The 23,404-nt window shown below is 53.9% G+C and overlaps 2 protein-coding genes across 3 annotated transcripts; one reads left to right on the plus strand and one right to left on the minus strand.

Moving 5' to 3' along the window:
- The first annotated feature begins 511 nt into the window (after window positions 1-511).
- Window positions 512-2,805, plus strand: NODAL (nodal growth differentiation factor). Its single transcript, XM_066567404.1, has 3 exons — window positions 512-806; window positions 1,259-1,995; window positions 2,076-2,805. The coding sequence occupies exons 1-3, from the start codon at window positions 512-514 to the stop codon at window positions 2,226-2,228; spliced, it is 1,185 nt and encodes a 394-aa protein (XP_066423501.1). The 3' UTR covers window positions 2,229-2,805.
- A 5,893-nt stretch (window positions 2,806-8,698) lies between these two features.
- On the minus strand, window positions 8,699-13,695 carry EIF4EBP1 (eukaryotic translation initiation factor 4E binding protein 1). 2 transcript variants are annotated; one of them, XM_066567319.1, is made up of 3 exons: window positions 13,475-13,695; window positions 10,278-10,448; window positions 8,699-9,051 (listed from the first exon to the last, which is right to left on the minus strand). In XM_066567319.1, the coding sequence occupies exons 1-3, from the start codon at window positions 13,620-13,622 to the stop codon at window positions 9,020-9,022; spliced, it is 351 nt and encodes a 116-aa protein (XP_066423416.1). In that variant the 5' UTR covers window positions 13,623-13,695; the 3' UTR covers window positions 8,699-9,019. The 2 variants fall into 2 exon arrangements, with proteins under 2 accessions (XP_066423416.1, XP_066423415.1); XM_066567318.1 differs by having other exon boundaries at window positions 8,699-9,054.
- Window positions 13,696-23,404: the final 9,709 nt, after the last annotated feature.

Genomic DNA, 23,404 nt, shown 5'->3' on the forward strand with positions numbered 1-23,404 from the left:
GGGGATGTGCCCGGGCCGCTCGTCCCCGGGCTCCGGGGACAGCGGTGCCATCGCACAGAACGGGGGTGGCCGCCCCCAACCCCCGGCCATAGGGACAGAGGGACAGAGAGGGGTGGTGGGGACAGAAGGACAGACGGACGGGGAGAAGGACAACTGGAGGAATGCAGGGATGAGGCAAGGATGGATGGATGGATGGATGGATGGATGGATGGATGGATGGATGGATGGATGGATGGAATGATGGATAAGGCTGGAGGCAGCAGGGGAAGGATGGGGAGAGGGGCAGACGGAGGAAGAGTAGGGCGGGGGGAGAGGGCAAGGGAACGGGGAGGGATGGCCGGGAGGTAGGTGGGGGTGGAGGGGAGGGAGCACAGAGATAGGGACGGAGGGATGGGAAGAGGGACGGGGAGAAGAGGGGAGGGGGCTGTCGGGGAGGGGGGTGCCGGGGCCGCCCGGGGCGGCGCTCGGGGCCGCTGTACAAATAGGGCGGCTGCGGGTGGCCCGGGCAGACATGCGGGTCCCGCTCCGCTCCGTGCCCGCGCTGGCGCTCTGCGCCTTAGCCCTGCTCCGCCTGGGCTGCGCTCCCACCCGGGCACTCACCTGGGCACCGACCGGAGCGTCCCCCCGGGCACCGCTCACCTGGGCACCGACCGGAGCGTCCCCCCGGGCACCGCTCACCTGGGCACCGACCCTGGCCCCGGCCCGTGCCCCGCCGCGCTGTCCCCCTCTGATGCTGCAGCTGCTCCGCGCCCCTCCCGCCCCGCTCCGCGCCGCCGCCGCCGCCGCTCTCAGCCTCTCCCCGCACGGTGAGTGGGGCCGCCGGTATCCCTGTCCCGGGACCGGCACCGACCCTGAGCATCCCTGTCCCGGGACCGGCACCGTCCCTGAGCATCCCTGTCCCGGGACCGGCACCGACCCTGAGCATCCCTGTCCCGGGACCCGCACTATTCCCAGGACCGGCACTCTTCCCGGGTGACCCTGTTCCAGGGAGCACCGTCCCTCTTGCCGGGATTGCCGCTGTCCCTGTCCTGGGACCAGCGCCATCCCCGTGCATCCCTGTCCAGGGATCGATCCCCACTGTCCCGGGCATCCCAGCCCTGCCTGAGTCTCTGGCTGCCTCTCAGGTGGATCCAGCTGCTTTCTCCCGACCCTCAGGCTCTCATAGCGGGGCTGGTCCCCGGCAGCAGGCGGGGGCACCGTGCCCCCCCAGCTCCGGCACCCCTGGCACCGCTCCCCTCACCGTGCCCTTGCCTTTCAGGCTCCCTGCAGAACGGCTCCCGCTGGGCTCTCTCCTTCGACATGTCCTCCCTGTCCAGCAGCCAGGAGGTGAGTCTGGCTCAGCTCCGTGTCCGCCTGCCCGGCCTCTCCCGCGTCCCCAACGCCTCCCTGGACATCTACCACAGCCAGCGCCGCAGGTGCCGCCCAGACGGGTCCTGCAGCCACCAGCTCTTCCTGGGCACCGTGGTTGGCAGCCCCTCTGCCACCCAGGCCTCCTGGAAAGTCTTTGAGGTCACCAACCTGCTGCGGGGCTGGCTGCACCAAGCCGTGCCCGCCGGGCAGCAGAGCCGGTGGGAGGTGAACTGTTCAGACGCCCCCGCCGCACCGGGGGACACCGGCAGCGGCGGGGATGTGGCAGACAGCGTCCTGCTGCTCGTCTTCTCCAAGGACAAGTCTCCAGGGGAGCACAGCCTGATCAGGACGGCGGAGACCTCCAAGTACATCATGCGGGAGAGCGGCTGGCGGGGCGCGGGGGCGCGGCGGCAGCGCAGGAACAGGATGGAGAGGCAGCGCATCAAAGCCAGCGCCCCGCGGGAGCAGGGCCGGGAGCAGGGCCGGCAGCTGTGCAGGAGGGTGGACATGCTGGTGGATTTCGAGCAGACGGGCTGGGGCAGCTGGATCGTGTACCCCAAGAAGTACAACGCTTATCGCTGCGAGGGGCTGTGCCCCTCGCCCGTGGATGAGACCTTCAAGCCCACCAACCACGCCTACATCCAGGTAAGAGGGTGCTGCCCCCGCATCCCCCGCACCCCACACCCCAGCAGGGGCATGTTCTGCCCTTCCCGTGTCTCCCACAGAGTCTGCTGCAGCTCTACAAGCCCAACCAGGTGCCGTGTCCCGCCTGCTCCCCGGTGAAGATGAGCCCCCTCTCCATGCTCTACTACGAGAGGGGAGAGGTCGTCGTCCGCCACCACGAGGACATGATCATCGAGGAGTGTGGCTGCAACTGAGGCACCCCGTACCTGCCAGGAAGGTGCACAGAAGTGCCCCAAGGACCCACGAGCACTGCACGGAGCAGCAGGGTGTCTCTGAAGCTGGCACAGGAGCTGGGGAGGAGAGGGTGCCCGGCAGTTCTGCATGGCCACAGTGCCTGGCTGGATCCAGGCTCCACGTGGAAAAGGCCACCAGGAACCTCCCTGTGGCTGCACCCCATTTACCGAGCAGCTGGAGGGTGCCCTGTGTGGGACAGAGGCAGGAGCTGAGGTGCAGGGCTGGGGCACGGCTCCCTGCCATGACACGGCTCAGGCAATGCTGCTTTTCCCAGCCATGGGAATCATCAGGAGCCACAGGTTCTCAGGACCCTGCAGCTCCAGGGTGTGGCCATGCCGAGCATACACACCACTGGGGTTTTCAATTTCCCCTGAGGTTTAAGCATTTCTTCCAATGATTTTATTATATTTCTATTAAAACTGTCACATTTCTATGACAACTCAGACAAGTGAATGTATCAGCCAACGCCCAGAGCCCCAGCTGGCAGATCCAGCTGGGCAGATGTTACAAACAAGTAACCACAGCTCTGCTCGAGCCTTTTCCCCCTCATTGGACGGGCTGGTAGTGAAAAGGCCACAGCTGTACAATTCATCAATAAATTATATCTATTAAAAATGCCCATTGGGTTCTGCTGATTCTTGCTGTTGATGGCGTGCCAGGGTGTGAGTGTCCCCTTCTCTGTGTCCCCTTCTCTGTGTCCCCTCTGTTGCACTCAGAGCTCCTCCCTGCCCTGCCTGCAGCAGGTGGGCTCTGGAACTACCAGAGTGAGGGGTTCAAGAGATGCTGGAAAGCTCCAGATCTCACCTGAGATAAGGACGAAGCCGTTCCCACCCTTGAGGGGTTGCTCAAGAGCAAGGGAGGCACCTGCAGGCATGGAAGGGGAGGCTGAAGGGATTTTCCTCCTTTATTTACCCCTCGGAGATAAGGGAAGGGCCGTGCCCTGTAAGAGCAGGGAATTCTGAGCAGTGTGGTGCAGGCACCATCCGGATGGGAGCTGGGGGCGATACCGGGGTCCTGAGAGCCCCGGGGTGACCACGTCCTCCTGCATGGCAGCCCTGGGGAGGGGGGATCAGTCCGGGTTTGGCTGAACGGATCAGTCCGGGTTTGACTGAATTCATCAGTCTGGGTTTGGCCAAACGGATCAGTCCAGGTTTGGCCAAATGGATCAGTCCGGGTTTGGCCGTGTTTGGCAGCCCCGGGTAGGGAATCAGTCCGGGTTTGACTGAATTCATCAGTCTGGGTTTGGCCGAACGGATCAGTCCGGGTTTGGCAGCCCCGGGTAGGGAATCAGTCAGGGTTTGGCCAAATGGATCAGTCCGGGTTTGACTGGGTTCGGCAGCCCTGGGAAGGAGGAATCAGTCCGGGTTTGGCAGCTCTAGGGAGGGGGAATCAGTCCGGGTTTGACCGAATGGATCAGTCCGGATTTGGCCCGGTTTGGCAGCCCCGGAGAGGGGCGATCAATCTGGGTTTGACTGAATGGATCCGTCCGGGTTTGGCCGAATTGATCAGTCCGGGTTTGACCGGGTTTGGCAGCCCCGGGGAGGAGGAATCAGTCCAGGTTTGACCGAATGGATCGGTCCGGGTTTGGCAGCCCCGGGCGGCGGGGATCAGTTCGGGTTTGGCCGGGTTTGGCAGCCCCGGCCGTGGGACCCCCAGGCTCACAGCTGGACGAGGACACGACTCATGCCTGGGGACCCCCGGGCAGCAGAGGAGACGGGCGGGACCCCAAGCCCTGGTGGCCCTGGTGGCCCTGGTGGCCCTGGTGGCCCTGGTGGCCCTGGTGGCCCTGGTGGCCCTGGGCCATCCCCAGCCCGCCCCTCCTGGGAGCAGCAGCCCCCATTCCACATCCCAGCCGGGGCTGGTTATCCCCAATCCACATCCCGGGCGGCGGATAAACAAAGCGTGTCTGCTGCTCCCCCGCTCAGCGAGCCCTCCCCGGGGCCGCTTCCATATTCCAAGAGCTTTCACACCGCCACCATCCCGTCATTAGAGGGTCATTTGCAGGAGCTGTCAAGGGTGGGCCGGGGGCGCGGGGCTGACCCCCGGCAGGAGGCAAAGCAGGAACCCGGGTGCTGTAAAATTAAAGTATTTTGACTCTTTCTCCGCGGTTTTGCTGCTCACAGAGGGTTCCAAAGCAGGATTCAGTCCCCCAACGCCCCCCGGGACCCCTGCCCCGCCGGGTGCTGTATCTCTGCCATCTCTGCCCCTCCATCGGGTGCTGTATCTCTGCCATCTCTGCCCCTCCATCACGCCTGCCTGGAATCCAGCAGAGGGTTCAAAAAGTTGTGGCGGGGCAGGGGGAGGCAGCAGCCGTTCCCTGGGAAGAGCTGCTGGTGGAAAAATAAAGGCTGGGATTCCAGGGCTGTAAGGAAAACATCAAAGTGCGGGACAATGACAATAAAGTCGGGTTTAGGCGAGGATCTGCCAGGCTCGGGGGGACCTGACCTGAGCAGGGAGAGCTCTGGCCCTGCTCCTGCCCCAATCTACATTGGCTGGGGGACACAGGAGCCCAGACACGAGGACAATAAAGCGGGGGAACAGCCCCAGTCCTGCCCAGGAGCCTTCAGCATCGCAGGGTGGGGGAACTGGCAGGTTTCTGCTCTGGGAAGGGTTTGCTCAGCCAGATCACTTTGGACACATAAAAAGGAAAGAGCAAGAACAAACAGAGCGAGGGTGGCATTTGTACAAATGGTGCTTTAAAGCTGATGAGCTGGGGCGGGCAGGTGGCGTTTGTCCCGTGGCTGGGACAGAGGGACACAGGACACGGGGACACCGGGTGTGCTGCTCTGCCTGCTCGAGACAAAAAGGGGCCGGGATGGGAAATGCAAGGACAAAGCCAACTTGTGCCTGGACCTCCCTGGAGCATCCCAGCTGTGCCTCAGCCACCCACGACTGCCTCCCTCCCTCCCACTGTGCACAACGGGGCTCAGCCCGTGCAAAAAGCAGCTCCTGGGCCCGGGAGAGCAAGTGTTGGGTGAGGAACAGGGCCTGGGCAGCAGGGATGTGCCCTGGGATGCTGAACTGCTCCTGGAAGGGCTCTAAACGTGAATGCATGAGGGAGATGTGGCCAAAACTGTCAGGCTGGAGGATGCAGCAGCTGGGGGTGTGAGGGGGAAGGGAGGGAGTGAAGGACCAGAGCAATGGGATGCTGAGACCACTTGGTCCCACACCACCACGGGTGGAAAGGCTTAAGGGATGGGCTTGGGACAAATTGCAGCCGAGCAGATGTGCTCTGTGCAAAGTGGAACCGAATTGATGAGATTTTTTGAGATCAGCAAGCAAAGATTTAATAAAAACCCCCTAGAAATAAGGAAAGGTGTTGCTATCGGGACAACTTTTAATAGAAAAAATGTCTCTGAAGGAGATGACGTATTTATTTGAGTAATTTTTGGTTACCATTCTGTACACTTCCATGCTTGAATAAATATGAAGCATTTAATATCTCTTATTACCATGTTGTGAGAGCATCACCTCCTCACATCGGGGCTTTGGTCAGGCTCTGTGTGTCCCCACAATGATCCCAGAGAAGATGTGCACATCCCCTCATCATCACATCAGGGTTTTGGTCAGGCTCTCTGTGCCCCCACAATGATCCCAGAGCAGATGTGCACATCCCCTCATCCCCTCATCACACTGGGGCTTTGGTCAGGCTCTTTCTGCCCCCACAACGGTCCCGATGCACCCATGGCCCCAGGGCCTGCACCCAGAGCCCAGCAGGACCCCGGTGACACCTGGCCAGGTGTTTCACAGGGTTTCCCCCCTCCCTCTGGCAGAGGCACCTGGTGCTTTGATGCTCCCACATCTGCATAAGCTGCAGATACCGATGCAAAGCTGCCAAAGCTGCCGGGACACAGACAAAGCATTAACACCTCCAGCACGTGTTACCTCTCCTGCAGGTGGCAGGAATGGCATTTAAGAGCAGTACCTGCAATATCTGACACCTCCAAAAACCAGGGAGCCACTTCTGCACCAGCACCAAAGCCCAACTCCAACAGCCATGGCTGGCTGAGGCTGAAATCAGCTCATTTCTCCCCAAAACTGCCTGGACATGTAGGGATGGCATCTTGAGGGATCCCAAAAGTGCCTGGACATGCAGACCTCAGCTTGGGGGATCCCAAAACTGCCTGGATGTGCAGCTTGGGAGATCCCAAAACTGCCTGGATGCGCAGCTTGGGGGATCCCAAAACTGCCTGGATGTGCAGCTTGGGAGATCCCAAAACTACCTGTATGCGCAGCTTGGGGGATCCCAAAACTGCCTGGATGTGCAGCTTGGGGGATTCCAAACCTGTCTGGATGTGCAGCTTGGGAGATCCCAAACCTGCCTGGATGTGCAGCTTGGGGGATCCCAAACCTGCCTGGATGTGCAGCCCTCAGCTTGGGATGGCACCTTGGGACATCCCAAAATTACCTGGATGTGCAGCTTGGGATGGCACCTTGAGGGATCCCAAACCTGTCTGGATGTGCAGCTTGGGTGATCCCAAACCTACCTGGATATGCAGCCCTCAGCACCTTGGGGGATCCCAATATTGTCTGGATGTGCACCTGAGGGGATCCCAAAAGTGCCTGGATGTGCATCTTGGGACATCCCAAAACTGCCTGGATATAAAGCCCTCAGCACCTTGGGGGATCCCAAAAGTGCCTGGATGTGCAGCTTGGGATGGCACCTCAGGGATCCCAAACCTGTCTGGATGTGCAGCCCTCAGCACCTTGGGGGATCCCAAACCTGTCTGGATGTGCACCTGAGGGGATCCCAAACCTGTCTGGATGTGCACCCGAGGGGATCCCAAAAGTGCCTGGATGTGCACCCGAGGGGATCCCGATCCCAAAAGTGCCTGGATGTGCACCCGAGGGGATCCCAAAAGTGCCTGCATGTGCAGCTTGGGGGATCCCAAACCTGCCTGGATGTGCAGCTTGGGGGATCCCAAACCTGCCTGCATGTGCAGCTTGGGGATCCCAAACCTGCCTGGATGTGCACCTGAGGGGATCCCAAACCTGTCTGGATGTGCAGCTTGGGGGATCCCAAACCTGCCTGCATGTGCAGCTTGGGGGATCCCAAACCTGCCTGGATGTGCAGCCCTCAGCTTGGGATGGCACCTTAGGGGATCCCAGGCTCCCAGCATCGTGTGTCCCTCCAAACCCACAGCCCTGGGTGACACAGGGACGCTGCCCAGACACACGGGTCAGGGAGGTGACACCCAGACAAACCCACAGCACCGTGGTAATTCCTCATTTGGGTCGGGCCAGCAGGAGAATCCCCAGCACAAGCACAAGGACTCAGCCCTGCAGAGCCTGCCCAGCCTCTCAGGGCTGTTTCAGTCTTCCCTGCAGTGGGGGAACTTTGGGGAAATTACCATCAACACGGGAAGTTTTCCTAAACCTAAAAGTGCAGCTGCACCCCAGCCCAGCAGTGCTATTTTAAACCAAAACCAATTTAGAACAGAAAAAAGTCAGTCCCAGCTGCAGCAGCTCCTCTCTAAACCATCCTCAGAACCTAACTGGTGCAGCTGAGACTGATAAAGTCACACCTGAGGGCAATAAAATTTGGATTTGTTCCCATTAAGGTTTCAGAGAAACCCTTAAATCTTATCTTAGAGAAATGCAGGTTTATCTGCAGCAATTGCTTTGTTCTGTTACTCATTATTGAGGGTTTGCATATCATAATGTCACCACTGAGCATCATTAGCAGATATTTAAATGCTATCTGCCAAAGCTGGTGTGCACAGACACTCCCTGTGGTTTGGGAAGTCTGAAGTTCAGGATTCTCCTCCTGTGAGGTGCTTCCACCCCCCAACAGCAACACAGCAACGTTTTACAGACTCTGTGAGGTTTGATAAATGTCCAGACCACACTTATCAAACCTCACAGAGGCTAAAAATGAAGATATTTGCTCTGGGGACCCAAACTGGACCCTCCCACAGCAAAATTGATTAAAATTATTTTAAATTTATTAATTTTTTAAAATTAATTTATTAATTTCTCTGATGAAAATTCCCCTCTCAAAACCAGACTGATTTTGTTTCTAACCCTCTTCCCCAACGCTCTTCTCCCTGCCCACCACAGGATAAAAAAAGAGAAGCAAGGGTAAAGCAGCAGGGAAATTCCACCATGGATCACAAACCCAGGCTGGCACAAGCCAGAGAAAAACAATTGCAGGGGCAAAGCTGGAGGGCAGCTGAGCCAGGAGCCTCCAGCTGCCCTGAGCCCAAACATTCCCACCTGCAGCTCAGCCAGGCAGGCACTGGAATTCAAATTGTGACAGATCCTTCTGGAAGCACTCAGGGCACAGCTTTGGCTCTGTCCTGGGGCAGATTTGACACCCCAAAACTCCCCCAGGGACCAGGGATGCTTGGCCCAGCCCCAGCAGCACAGGGGGCACCATTTAACACCTCAGGCTGGCAGTTTCTTGCTGAAATAAGGCACAGAAGCCACGTTTATTGCATTCATCTCCACACCAGGAGACTCCATGTGATTTTTATTTCTCCCTTAGATTGCATTTCCGTTACTGTTACAGTATTAAAATGATTAACAAAAAGCATAAAACTGGAACCAAAACCAAGGGTGGGGAGGGGGGGAGAGATTCTCCTGCAGCACCCCTGGCCTGGCCCCTGGAACAGGACAAACTCTGCTCTCCTGAGGGAATCTGCCTTTCCCAGAGCAGGAAGGCACTCAAGGCATGGCTGCTGTAAGCCTGGCTGGTGGGAATCCTCCAGACAAGTCCTGCTGCTTCACTGGATCACTCCAGGCAGGTGTGTTAGATGTCCATGTCAAACTGCTCTTCCTCACCTGCTGGGAGGGACAAAACCACAGGTGAGGCCCCCAAAATTCCACATTAAATACCAAATACTTCAGGGAAGGAGTGGCTGGCAGCTGTGCTGCAGAAATGGGGTAATTTGGGTTTAAAAGCTGCATTCAGGCAGCAGGGTTGGTGTGAAAATCATCTTGTGAGGCTGTGGTAAAGGTGTCACTGCTGGCGGGAGGGATCTCCCTCAGGCATACCAGAGCAGAGGCAGAGAAAATGCCCTTTAAATAATCAATTCCTACCCTGGATTTCCTTGTAACAAGGAATGGAAAGGACCACACTGAGGACAGAAGCCAGGCAGGCACATTTCACAGCCCTTATCCCACGGGCTGACAGCCAGGAGCTGCTCCTGAGCACAGGAATTCTCTGGCAGAGCCACAGCCCAGCACCCAGCCTGCATTTCAGGGGGTCCCTTGAGCCACTTCAGGTCACAGCACGAGGCAATCCTGGCTCTGGAAAGGTTTTACTTGCAGCAAGCACACAACAAGAGCCTCTGGATCTTTATTTTTAGAGAGAGAAGACAAATCCTTGCACTTGGTAGGTTCAGGTTGCAACAAGAAATAACCTCAAATAACTTTAAGAACAATTCTTGAAGGCAACATTGGGGCTTGTGTGGCTGCAGCAGGGCCTCAGAGAAGTGTCCCTGTCACAAAACAGGGTCAGAAACAGGCAGGAGGAATTTACCACTCAGGCTGATATTAAAAACCCAAGTAAATCCTGCTCTGAATTGTAACTTGAACCTCCAGCAGCTGCAGCACAGCCCAATCCAACAGCAGCTTCCCAGAGGCTGAATTAATGGGAATCCTATCACATGACACCTCAAAACTGCAAAAGTCACGTTGCTGAGGATCAAACAACTGCAAAACCCTTGCTACCCTGTGACACTGAGCCCACTGGGACTTTCCAAGAAGTTTCTGGAGAATTTCCTGGGAATCTCCTGGCTCCATTCCAGCTCTGGAACTTCTAGGAACCAGCAGAACTTCCCAAAGGCTGAATTAATGGGAATCCTATCAAATGACACCTCAAAACTGCAAAAGTCACGCTGCTGAGGATCAAACAACTGCAAAACCCTTGCTACCCTGTGACACTGAGCCCACTGGGACTTTCCAAGAAGTTTCTGGAGAATCTCCTGGCTCCATTCCAGCTCTGGAACTTCTAGGAACCAGCAGAGCCCCTCAGAGGCTGGCTGGGCTCTGCTGCCTGTGCTCACCTGCGCTCACTTTCTCCTCACAGCTCTGGACGTGGTGATTTTCCAGCTTCAGCTCCTCCACGCTGGGGCTGGTGACTCCTGGAATGTCGGGAAGGTCGGAGGGAGGGGTTTTGGCACCCGGGGAATTGCGGCATTCCATCAAAAACTTCCTGTCATAAATAATCCTGGTACCTGGGGGGACAGCACAGGCTCAGCACTCCATCATTTTTCAAGTCCCTTACAGCCCAAAACACTCAGGGATTGGGTATTTAGGTGATAAATGTGATGCAGCACTTCAGTTTCCAGAATTCTGGGTGCAGTGACACTAAAGGTGACACATCAGGGACCCAAATGCTGCCCCTGGGCTCCAAACCTCAGGCAGGGCTGGAAGCAGCAGATCCAACCCTTTCCACCTTGCTCAAGGTCACACCAGCCCACAGAGCAAACAGAAAATTGAATTTAATTCCCACTCATGGCCAGAAACGGGGCTGAAAGCTGCAGGTGGACACACAGCAGTGTCCCTCCGAGCTCTGCCCTGCAGGAATTCCTGCATGGACACTTCCCTTGGCACAGCAGCACTTACACCCACCTTGCTCAGGGCTTACACAGATGGTTAATGCTCCAAAGCTTAACCAGGAACCACCCAGCTCCAGCCTCCAGGCATGGATTTCTAGGAACAGCACTGAACACCCTGTTCCTTACAAAGGAATTTCATGGAAACTGCTCAAAAACCACAGGCAGAAAAGGGATCCCTGCAAACAGCCCACAGCTTTAAGCCAGCAAGGGCTGGAAAAGTGTTTGCTTCCCCCTCTGGATCAGGTGTGTCCTGCTCTGCTCCTGTTCCAGCCACAGGCAAAGGGATTTGTCCTTGTGCCCTCCCCAAAAGTGTTAACTAAAGTACACAAGTGTGGGCAAACAGCTCCTGCCACCATCTGTCCTGGAACAACCAACTCCCTTTGGTTTGAACACTGTAAATATACAATAAATCCATAAAACAACACGTCCAGCAGCTGGGTTCCTTATGGAGTTCTGCCAGGGAGTTCTCAAAACACCAAAAAACTTCTCGCTGGTGATTCTGAACTGCAGTTCTTTCAGGAGGAGGATCCATCCCTACAGTCAGCTGCCTGGGAGGGGGGTGTGGAATTCCTGGGAAGCTCCAGGAGGTGGACAGGGATTCCTGGAACTGCAGCTCTGCACCAGCTATGGGAGCTTCCACCTTCCCTCCAACAGCCTCGTGCCCAGAGCTCCTGAAAGGCCAGGAGGAGCAGGACAGGACGGGACACTCAGATGGAGCAGGACAGGACACCCAGATAGAGCAGGACAGGACACTCAAATGGAGCAGGACAGGACACCCAGGGGGAGCAGGACACCTTGAGCAGGACAGGACACCAAAATGGATCAGGACAGGACACCCTGGGCAGGGCAGGACACAACACTCAAATGGAGCAGGACAGGACACCCTGGTGGAGCAGGACATTCTGAGCAGGACAGGACACCAAGATGGATCAGGACAGGACACTCTGGGCAGGATGGGACACTCAGATGGAGCAGAACAGGACACCCAGATGGAGCAGGACAGGGCACCCAAATGGAGCAGGACACCTTGAGCAGGACAGGACACCAAGATGGATGAGGACAGGACACCCTGGGCAGAACATGACACCCAGGGGGAGCAGGACACTGGGCAGGACAGGACACCAAGATGGAGCAGGACACTGGGCAGGACAGGACACCCAGCCCAGGCTGTCACGGGCACCAAGAGGCCCCTACACCCACCCAGAGCCACATTCCCTGCAGCTCTGGGTGCTGCCAGGGTGTGTTTAGCAGGAAAATCCCCACTCCACGGGATGCTCTGCCCCTTGTGAGCCCCGCAGGGCGGACACACAGCCCTGTCTGTCTGTCCTCCAGCAGCTCTGAGTCCTCTCTCCCTTCAGCACCCACCCAGCAGGGCCGGGCAGCACACGGTGTCCCCAACACAATGTCCCCAACACGGGGCAGGGACAGCCCCGGGCACTGCCAGGTGGGCACACCCCGGCCACAAACACAGCCCAGCTTCTCCTCCTGCTCCAAACATCCAGGAGACAAAGGGCTGCCAGCCCCGGAGGGCTCATTACTGCACGCTGCTAATTGCTCATTTCATTTCATTTCATTTCAATTTCATTTCAATTCAATTTCATTTCAATTTCATTTCTGCCGCGTTACTCACAGCTGGGGAAGGCTCCTGCAGGTGCTGCTGGAGCCTTCAGCGATTTGCTGCTTCCAGAGGAGGGAAAACAACCCCAAACCCGGCTGTTCTGCACACCCCGGCCCCGTTGAGTCAGCAGTGTCACTTCCCCTTCTCCCCTCGCGATTTAACCCCTGAAATCCTGCGGGACAACAACCCCTCCGTCCCCTCCCACGGTTTGTTCTTTTGAACAGAAGTTGAGAAGAAGTTCAGTTCTGGCTTCACCATTCCTGCTGCTATACCCACCCGGACAGGGATGCAGGGGGGAGATTCTACAAGGTGCAGGGGGAAAAAAAAAATCACCCCAAAATCGCCCCAAAGCAAAGCCCGGCTCGGGGGCAGCAGAGGCTGCTGGAACTCCCCACACTGAGCCTGTGCCACCACCTGGAGCTAGGGCCAAAGTGCCAAAAATGGAGGGATGGGGACACAAAACTGCCAAAAATGGAGGGATGGGGACACAAAACCTCCGATAGAGGAACACTTGGCATAATCAGTTGATTACTCTTGGGGACACAAAACCTCTGATAGAGGAACCCTTGGCATAATCAGTTTATTACTTTACTTAAGGACAAGTCCCTACAGGAGGTTCCTCTCCTGGACAGCAAAGAGGGAAGGAGCCCGTGGCGTGTTTGCAGCAGAGCACTGCGCCTCCACAATTAGGAGCAGTTTGGGGTTGGAAATAAAGAAAAAAGTCCCCAGGCTTTGCTGGCTGCCAGTAAAAACAGCAAATATTAGAGATTACAATTAATCAGTAACCACGGGGAGGCCGAGGCTGTTCCCTGCGAGGCTCCCCCGTGCTCCCCATCCAGCACGGAGCCCCGGACAGACGCTGTCCGCTCGCCCCGGTCCCCCAAACCCCCACCGAGCCCCGGTACCGGGCGGGGGCTCCCGGTTCCTATCCCGGGACAGTTCGGGAGCGCTCCCCGCCCCTTCCAGCGCCCTTGCTGGAACCGAGCCTCCCTCCCGCGCTGTCCCGGCCCGGCGCGGCGCTCACCGCCCGGCGTGGTCCCGAACACGGTGCCCCCCGGTGTGGTGCTGTAGTCGCCGGGCGGCAGCGGGGCCCCGTCGGGCAGGGCGAGGCATTTGCCGGGGCCCGGGATGTCGCGGCTGGGCGTCTGCCCGTGGCAGCAGCGGCCCGACATGACGGGACCGGCACCGGGAGCGGGAGCGCGACCGGGAGCGGCACCAGCGCTGCTGCCGCCGCCGCCGCCCGCCCCCCGCTTCCGGCCCGGGCCGCGCCTCTTCCGCCGCGGGAACGGGACCGGGCGGGGCGCGGGGGTGGGCGGGGCTTACACGGGGAATGGGAGGGGTTTAACGAAAGGGGCGGGATTATGCTAATAAGGGTTGGTCAATGAGGGGGGCGGGGTTTAGCCCGGACAGGGGTGGGGCTTAACGCTAAATGGGCGGGGTCTGGGCGGGACCCCCGACCGCTCCCCTTTTTCTCCCTTTTTCTCCCATTTTCTCCCTTTTTTTTCCCTTCCCCCCCTTCCCCCCCCTTTTCTCCCGTTTTCTCCCACTTTCTCCCTTTTTCTCCTTTTTCTCCATTTTCCCCTCTTTCCCCTCCTTTCCCCTCCTTTTCCTCCCCTTTTCTTCCCTTTCCCCCCCTTTTCTCCCCATTTCCCCCCGTTTCTCCCCTTTCCCCCCTTTTCTCCCATCCTCTCCCATTTTCCCCCCTTTTCTCTCCCCCTTTTCCCCCCGAGTCATCCCCAGCCTGTGCTCCCCGCTTTTGGGGTGGCGCTTCCCCGCAGAGCCCCGGGGGCGCTGCCCCTCCGTGCGCTCCCGTTCCCGTGGCCGCGCTGGGAGGTCCGGGGGACAGATGCGAGCCCGGCTGTCCCTGTCCCAAATGGCTCAGCCTCCCCCGAGGGACCCGGCGACAAACGCGGGAAGAGCCGGGGGGGCCACACACGCCGTGTCCCCGGGGATGCTCCGGTGGGGCTGGAGCTGTGAGAAATAATAACTTTATTAAAGAAAAGATCTAAAGAGTGCGGTGGCGGGGGCTGGAGAAGCCGGGGGTGAAACCTGGTGTGAAGCCCCTCCGGGCATCCCACCCTGCTCACGGGAACCCTCTAGAAAAAGCACTTTATATAAGATATAATTTTATACATTATATATATTTATAATATATTAAAGAATGCTATACTAAAACTATACTAAAGAATAGAGAAAATGGGACGCTGTGGTGTTTTCGGGGTCCCCAGGATGAAGGAGGAATTGAGAATCTGACTCCATGTTCTTAGAAGGCTGAGATATTATATTATATTATATTATATTATATTATATTATATTATATTATATTATATTATATTATATTATATTATATTATATTATATTATATTATATTATATTATATTATATTATATTATATTATATTATATTATATTATATTATATTATATCTATACTAAAGAATAGAGAAGGCTACAAAGAACGATAATGAAAACTCGTTCCTGCTTCCAGAGTCCCAACACAGCCTGACCGTGACTGGTCACTAAGTCAAAACAATTCACATGAAACCAATCAAACAACCAACAATCTCCAACCACGTTCCCAAGCAGCAAACACAGCAGAAGCAATGAGATAATATTATTTTCCTTTTTCTCCAAGGCTTCTCAGCTTCCTAGAAGAAGAATCCCGGTGAAGGGATTTTTCAGCAAATATGACAGTGACAGCACACAGCATCCCCGGCTCCAACAGATGGAGCTCGGCAGCCGCGCTCGGCTCCGGACCCAGCCCGGGGCCAAACACATCCCGCGGGTCCCCGGGGAGCGCTGAGCGATTTTTGGGGCAGCGTTTGGGTGTCCAGGGCAGCGGTGTCCTGCCGGGGTATGGACAGGGCTGTTTCTGCCCCCCAGCTGCTGTGGTGACCCCAAGAACCCCCAGGGGACCGGGCAGGCTGCGGTGCCAGGCAGGCAGCCCTGTGCCAGCTGCTGAATCGATCAGCGGGCACTGGGGCAGGAAAACAACATTTCCTGCGTGGAATGACATCAGCAGTGACCCCCAACCCAGAGAGGCGGCTGCTGCCATTTCCTCCTCCTCCTCCTCCAGAACGGACCGTGGTGGGGTCAGGGACTGGGGAAAGTCAGGGTTTGAGGCACATCCTGGCTGGGGCAGAGCCCTGCCACGGTGTCACCCTCCCGTGTCGGGGTCTCTGCTGCTCACAGTGACCCCAAGAAAAGTTCCAAAGTCTCTTTTCCCAGCCTGGCGCTCGAAGAAGGAGTCAGGGCTCTTCATTTCTCGGTCTCAAGGTTGTTTATTGTATCTTATCTATAAAATTCTTTCTCCTGTCCTGTCGAGGTCCACTCAGCAGGACAGTCCAGGCACTCTGCCTGCCCCCGGGGTGGTGTTGTCTTTTTATACTAAAAATTATGTGTACAATATTTACAATTACTTTACAATATTTACAATTTATTACTTTCCAATATTTACAATAACTTCCCAATACCCATCACCTATGTTAGACAGTGAACTTCTACTCTAAACCAATCCCAAAGTGCCACCATCACAGCAGAAGATGGAGGCCAAGAAGAAGAAGGAGAAAGGCTGGACACACCCAGATCTCTCCATCTTGCCCCCCTGAATCCCCATTCTAAAAAACCCCAAAATCTACTTTTCCACCCTGTGATAAATTCACTGTCATTCTACTTAATTTGTCATGGCTTGCAGATCTTCATCTAAGGTTGATAACTTGCTCCAGGGGTCATAATCAAACCCACAAGGGCATTCTGGGCTCTGTGCCAGGGTCTCTGAGCCCCCTGGCAGGGTCTGGGCTGCTCAGGACAGCCAGAGGGATGTGCTGGGTGGGTCCTGACCCTCCCAGCAGCACACAGGGGACAGGGACAGCGATCCTGTCCCTGCAGGCAGGGAAAAGGCGCTGGGTGCTCTCCCACCCACCCCACCAGCACCCTCTGATTAGAGAGTGTTCCTCTCCAGGGCATTTTATCTGCCCATTCCACGGGCAGCTCCTGGGGCTGGAAAGCCCTTGGTCATCCTCATGTGATGCAGAGTTATCACATTATTGCCTTCTAAATCGGGAGCAGAAGTGCTCTCCGAGGTGTCGGCTCTCCACCAGCACTGCCTTTGTTCCTGACCTGCTTTGGATCCCTGTGAGCTGAGCAGGGCTGGATTTGGGGCAGGGCTCACTCCTCTGGCAGGTCCTGGGGGGAAAAATGTGTTTTATAAGCCATGAAATGCCCCTGCCTGTGGTGTGAGAGTGATGCTGGGGGAGAAAATATGTTTTATAACTCATGAAATACCCCTGTCCCTGGTGTGAGAGCAGCCCTGGGGGAGAAAATGTGTTTTATAAGCCATGAAATGCCCCTGTGTATGGTGTGAGAGCGGTCCTGGGGGAGGAAATGTGTTTTATAAGCCACGAAATGCCCCTGCCTATGGTATGAGAGCTGTCCTGAGCGGCCCAGTGCTGCGTTTTGGGGTGCTGAGCACCCCCAGCAATGCCAGGAGCATCCCAGGCAGGGTTTCCTGCGCAGGGCTGGGGCCAGCGGAGGTGCCCATCCCAAAGGCAGGATGGGTTTGTTTATGGGGCAACCTTTATCTGCAGCAGCAGCCCTCGGGGATGCGGCTTCGTCCGGGTCTGTCCTTATCGGCAGCCGCGATCGGAGGGGAATGTAAACAGCGAGGGATGGGCTGGAAATGCCGCGGCACCGGGACATCCTCACTGCCATCATCCGCCCGCTCTCACACCAGGGGCTGGGGCATTTCATGGCTTATAGAACACATTTTCTCCCCCAGGATCACTCTCCCACCAGGGGCTGGGGCATTTCATGGCTTATAACTTCCTCTGTGGCACGGGATTCACCGTGGTACCCTGTAGGAGGTCGGGGGTAGGATGGTTGGGACAGACGGACACGAGAGATCTCTGCAGCCAGGTGGGGAATTTGGGGTTTATTGCAAAGGGCCAAGGGCAGGGCCCTGCTGGGAGCTGCCAGGCACAGCTCAGAGCAGGCCTGAGAGAAGAGAGGGGGAGAGAGGATGAGAGGGTGAGAGAGTAAAAGGGGTGCCAGGGTGAAGTTCCCATTCCAATACCATAAATCTTCTTCTGTGTTGAATATTCTCATTCTCACTAACCAATCCAGTACAAGATACAAATCCTACAGCATTTCCATACAGCCTATAAGAATCACTACATCACCATCCTGTGTTCCATTTTAAACCCTACAAACTCCTCTTTGGGCCCCTTCTGCCAAGCTGGCAGGGTCTGCTCTGACCCTTGGGCCTGTCTGCAGGCAGAGGGTGTTGTTCCATCAAAAGGGGATCACCTTCAGCCAGCCACACCATTGTTTTCCAGTTGTTCAGTAACTGAGGTATGTCAAAGCTTGCTTTCATTTCAATCTCACTTATAGTTCCCATATTCTCAGAATCTTTTGCCAGGCAATCATATTTACAAGGCTTTCCTGTTTCATCTTCCCCAGTAGTACCCATGGCCAGAGCCACAGGGGGAGTGTTTGACTCTTCCTCCTCCTCTTCCTCTTTCTCCTCCTCGTTTTTGCTGCTTTTCCTCCCTGCAGGCATCGGGCTGGAAGCAAGCACAGCCAGGAGGGGGCATGGGGAGCAGGGGTGGGTGCTGCTGGGCACAGCTTTGGCTGCCCCAGAGGAAGGGCAGGGGGAGATGTGCCACATGGATGCTCCTGTCTCCCTCAGAAATGCCCTGCCTGACAGCTCAGCTCTCTCGGAGCTCATTTCTGTTGTTGTTTTTTTCTCGGTATTTCCCACACTTTTTGTGAAATCCAGACCCGTGTTATTGCAAACTTCTCCCTCCTTCCCCCCTCACCCCAGTTTGCTTTAGCAACAGCTGGAGAAAAACCAGAAACAAGGGAAAGGAGCTGTGAAAACATCTGTAAAGCCTTTGTGGTCCTGATGGCAGCATGAGGACTCTCCCTTCTCCGGCAGCTGGAGGGAGATGGGACCTGTCAGAAATGGAACCCGCAAAGTTTGATAAAAATGGCAGAAATTGGGAAAAACTGCTGCAGGCACTGCCCTGCTGCTGTCACAGGCTTTCCTCTCAGCAATGCAGGAAAGAAAACAGCTTTACTATGATTTATTTTTTAATTTGAAACCGTAATTGCTCAGGGATCTGGGGGGCAGGAGCAGGACCCGGGGTTGCCTTAGTGCAGCCTTTGTCACTGGCTGGGTTTCAGGAGCTCCGTGCCCCTTTCCCTCATTCTCCTGATGCTGCTGTGGCCCTGCTGGGCTGTGCCTGCCCTCAGGCTGCCTGCTCAGAGCAGGATGGCCCCAGGGCAGACAGACCCCTGCCTCCCTCTGCTGCCCTCTGAAGCTTTGCCCCGAGCTCCATTCTCCATCAGAGCTTTCCCACTCTTCTGGATGGATAATGAGATGATTGGCTCTCACAATTAAAAGATAACTATTGTGTGAATATCAATAAAAGTTTTAGTGATGTACAGTTATGTTGTTGTGGTTTAGGTGTCCCTGTTCTCCCCATAGTTCCCTTTCCCCCCTGTATTGTTGCCATCAGACAGCCTGGGCTGTCCAGGACAGGTACAAAGTGTGGGATTTTCGGGGTTCCCCAGACAGAGGAGGAAATGAGAATCTGACTCCATGTTCTCAGGAGGCTGATTTATTATTTTATGATCTATATTCTATTAAAGAATGCTGTACTAAACTATACTAAAGAATAGAGAAAGGATACAGGCAGAAGGCTAAAAGATAATAATGAAAAACTCGTGACTCTCTCCAGAGCCCTGACACAGCTGATGGTGATTGGTCATTAAGTTAAAACAATTCACAGAAACCAATGAAACAATCACCTGTTGGTAAACAATGTCCAAACCACATTCCAAAGCAGCAAAACACAGGAGAAGCAAATCAGATCATTATTGTTTTCATTTTTCTCTGAGGCTTCTCAGCTTCCCAGGAGAGAAATCCTGGCAAAGGGATTTTTCCAGAAAATGTGATGGTGACAAAAAGAAGGTGTGCACATGTGTCCCTTACCTGGGGCAGCTGGGAATGGAAAAGCTTGGGGGTGCTCAGGGGGTGCAGCATGGCAACACCTGCCCTCCAATCCAGTTCCAAAGCAGTTTCCAGTGATAAATGGCAGAGAGGAGCTGAGTGACAGACTTTGGGAAGGGCCAGGGCTGCTGATGCAACCCCAGGGGTATAAAAGACTGAGCATCCATCTTGAAGTTGGGGTATGCACGAGGGGCAGTTCCCAGTTCTGCAGCTTTTTCCTTATGTAGCCCTTTGTTGTATTTTTGTTAAGGTTTAATAACCTCTTTAAATTTTCAGAGTGAGCAGTTGTTTCTCACAGCACCCTCAGCCCCAAGCTGTTCACCCCATGGTGCCCCAGGTGAGGAGGGGGATCCTGCCCGCCCTGCCCAGGCTCTGAAGGGCAGCACAGCTCCTTCCCCTGAGCTGTGTGGGACCAATCCCACTGGGATAATAAACTTTAATAAACCTCTTTAAATTTCCAAAGTGAGCAGTTGTTTCTCTGAGCACCCCTCAACCCTGAGCTGTTCCCGAGGTGAGGAGGGGGATCCTGCCTGGCCCCTGAAGGGCACCACAGCTCCTTCCCCTGAGCTGTGTGGGACCAATCCCACTGGGACAATAAACTTAATAAACCTTTTTAAATTTTCAGAGTGAGCAGTTGTTTCTCACAGCACCCCTCAACCCTGAGCTGTTCCTGAGGTGAGGAGGGGGATCCTGCCCGCCCTGTCCAGCCCCTGAAGGGCAGCACAGCTCCTTCCCTGAGCTGTGTGGGGCCAATCCCACTGGGATAATAAACTTAATAAACCTCTTTACATTTTCAAAGTGAGCAGTTGTTTCTCACAGCACTCCTGAGCCTCCACCTGCTCACCTGGTGCCCCAGGCAAGGAGGGGGATCCTGCCCGGCCCCTGAAGGGCAGCCCAGCTCCTTCCCCTGAGCTGTGTGGGGCAAACCCGGCTGGGAAGGGCTGACAAACAGGGACCAACAGAGTGACCTCAGCCCCGGCTGGGCCGGCTCCGACCTCCGGGTGCCTCTTTCATCACCACCAGGAGCTCCCAGGAGCTTCACTGGAAAACAGGATGTGCGTGCTGGAGACGTGGGAGCTCCTGGGGTGCCAGGCTCAGCCCGGCCTGGGGGGGCACAGGGATCCTATGGAAGGGTTTGACAGCTAGTTTGCAAAGTTGAGTTAATAAAAGAAATAATAATTGATGATTTTTGAGTGTATTTACAGCAAAGAAGAAAATAAAGTTGTTAGCATAGAAGCAGATTAGAAAAGAAGTTAATAGAAGAAATAATTGATGATTTTTGAGTGTATTGATAGCAAAGAAGAAAATAAAGTTGTTAACATATAAACAAATTAGAAAAGAAGAAAATAAAGTTGTTAACATATAAACAAATTAGAAAAGAAGTTGAGTTAATAGAAGAAATAATAATTTATGATTTTTGAGTGTATTGATAGCAAAGAAGAAAATAAAGTTGTTAGCATAGAAGCAGATTAGAAAAGAAGTTGAGTTAATAGGAGAAATAATAATTATTTTTGAGAGTATTTACAGCAAAGAAGAAAATAAAGTTGTTAACATATGAACAAATTAGAAAAGAAGTTGAGTTAATAGAAGAAATAATAATTTATGATTTTTGAGTGTATTGATAGCAAAGAAGAAAATAAAGTTGTTAACATATAAACAAATTAGAAAAGAAGTTGAGTTAATAGAAGAAATAATAATTGATGATTTTTGAGTGTATTGATAGCAAAGAAGAAAATAAAGTTGTTAGCATAGAAGCAGATTAGAAAAGAAGTTGAGTTAATAGGAGAAATAATAATTATTTTTGAGAGTATTTATAGCAAAGAAGAAAATAAAGTTGTTAACATATAAACAAATTAGAAAAGAAGTTGAGTTAATAGAAGAAATAATAATTGATTATTTTTGAGTGTATTTACAGCAAAGAAGAAAATAAAGTTGTTAACATATAAACAAATTAGAAAAGAAGTTGAGTTAATAGAAGAAATAATAATTGATGATTTTTGAGTGTATTGATAGCAAAGAAGAAAATAAAGTTGTTAGCATAGAAGCAGATTAGAAAAGATACATGAAAATTTTTGTAAGCTGAATTACATGTGTAAGTAAATGTGTATATCTGTTTTATTAAATTTTTGTAAAATTTTTATTAATTACATTAATGCTCATCACTTTGCACTAATAAATATAATAAGTTATTATGATGTAATTAATAACTTAAGATTATGCTAGAAGATAAAAATAATATAATTTGTTAAGAAAATATAACGTAAAAACCACATAAAATAAAAAACTTTTTTTCTTCTTAAAACCTAATCATGTGTGTATGTCACATCCAACCTAACAATAACAGGATTGTCCCACTGGGTGATGGGGCAGCAGCCCCAGGGGAGGTTCTAGATGTGCACCAGGGTGTGAAGCACCCCAAAAACACAGCACAGCCCCTGCCTGAGCCCTGTAAATGTGGGATACAAACCCTCTGGGGGATATTTGCCTTGGGATATTGAGCATGCCTGTGAAACAGCACATTTTTATCATTTTTTCTTCTTCTGACACAGGGATTTTTTTCCCCTTCCTGCACAAGCCCGTGCCCGCCTTTGCCAGGGGAGGAGGGTTTATGTGGGGATCTGAGTTTATGTGGAGCTTCCTGCAGGGCTTCCTGGGACAGGCAGTACCCAGGGGTTAAAGCTTCATCGCAGCCTGTTTATGTGCTGACAAGGAAATGTGGTGACAGAGAATCCCAAACAACTTCAAAGCAAGATCTGTGGAGCTGATACGGGAAGTATTCTGAAAATCCAGGGGAGTCTGTCACTGCTGTGGGGACACAGCTGGGGCAGAGCCATTCCCAGAGCCCAGCCTGGCCCTGTGCCCGCCCCAGCCAGCCCAGAGCTCCCTCCCTGGGGAAGGAATTTGGGTGAAGTCGTTCTCCTTTCTCCTTGGCATCTCCTCAGGCAGAGGAAGAGCATCCCATGGCCCTCATCCCTGTCCTGTGCTGTCCCCAGGTGTCCCCCCTTGGGATGGGCAGGTGAAACCCCCTGAGGGTGGCACTTTGGTGCCATCACCTGCTGCACTGGGCTGGTTATGGAGCCTGTGCTGTGATGGGTATCAGCGGCTGGGGGCTGTGTACAAATCACAAACGGGACAGGGCTGCTGGGAACGTGCCTTGAGCTGTTTGATTTTCCAGCATCAGCCTCATTCCATGGTTATGACAATAGGAAGATGCCACCAGCTCACATCCCAGGCAGCAGACCAAGAACTCAATGTTACAACTCACTTTATAAGTGTTTTGACCAATCCCACAAAGCAAAAGCACATTGACAGTAGTTCTATCCAACCACTGTAAGCACAGGTACCTTTGGTTAAACAATGCCTGCTTATTTCAAATACAATCCCTGCTTGTAAGCCTTCAAACACAATGCACAGAGCTCCATTATTAAGCTTAGAACTCCGTAATATCTCTCTAGATAAACTTTTCTGTAGATTAGGGAGTTATTCTAGACAAGCATTATTACACAGACCATTGTTCTATTTGTCCTTGCTTTTCTACTTCTTACATAATTTTTCTGCTGCCCATTCTCATGGCTGCTGCTCAGCTCTAATCACAGTTCTGCTGTCTCTGGGGCCTTTTGCAGCTTTCCCAAACCCCTCTGATTTTGTGGATTCCCACAATGGGAGGCTGAGGAAGATGAGGCAGAGGGGAGAGGGGGACTCTGGTGGTGTCCCCACGGTTGGTGTGGCCAGGAGCAGGGGCAGCACAGCGACTCCAGCGTGTGATGGGTTTATCTCATGTCCTGTACCAGCCAGAGTGCAGCCACATGCCAGGGAGGGAGCGAGTTCTCAGCTATAAAAAGCTTTTGTTTTATCCATAGCTGCTACTTGAGCTCTCACCCCTCACTCTCTGTGACCAAGCAGAGCCTGTGTGTGCCCTCAGATGTGTCTGGGATCAGCTCAGG

Source organism: Molothrus aeneus, chromosome 29 (genome assembly GCF_037042795.1).
Source record: "Molothrus aeneus isolate 106 chromosome 29, BPBGC_Maene_1.0, whole genome shotgun sequence".
In the NCBI taxonomy this organism is placed as follows: Eukaryota; Metazoa; Chordata; class Aves; order Passeriformes; family Icteridae; genus Molothrus; species Molothrus aeneus.

Bases quoted from the DNA above. Each gene is read 5' to 3' on its own strand.
- NODAL (XM_066567404.1), top strand. From the start codon at position 512: ATGCGGGTCCCGCTCCGCTCCGTGCCCGCGCTGGCGCTCTGCGCCTTA. The intron at 807-1,258 runs GTGAGTGGGGCC...CTTGCCTTTCAG, and splicing joins TCTCAGCCTCTCCCCGCACG to GCTCCCTGCAGAACGGCTCC. The intron at 1,996-2,075 runs GTAAGAGGGTGC...TGTCTCCCACAG, and splicing joins CCAACCACGCCTACATCCAG to AGTCTGCTGCAGCTCTACAA.
- EIF4EBP1 (XM_066567318.1), bottom strand. From the start codon at position 13,622: ATGTCGGGCCGCTGCTGCCACGGGCAGACGCCCAGCCGCGACATCCCG. The intron at 10,449-13,474 runs GTGAGCGCCGCG...CTGTCCCCCCAG, and splicing joins GTTCGGGACCACGCCGGGCG to GTACCAGGATTATTTATGAC. The intron at 9,055-10,277 runs GTGAGCACAGGC...TGTCCCTCCCAG, and splicing joins TGAGGAGAAAGTGAGCGCAG to CAGGTGAGGAAGAGCAGTTT.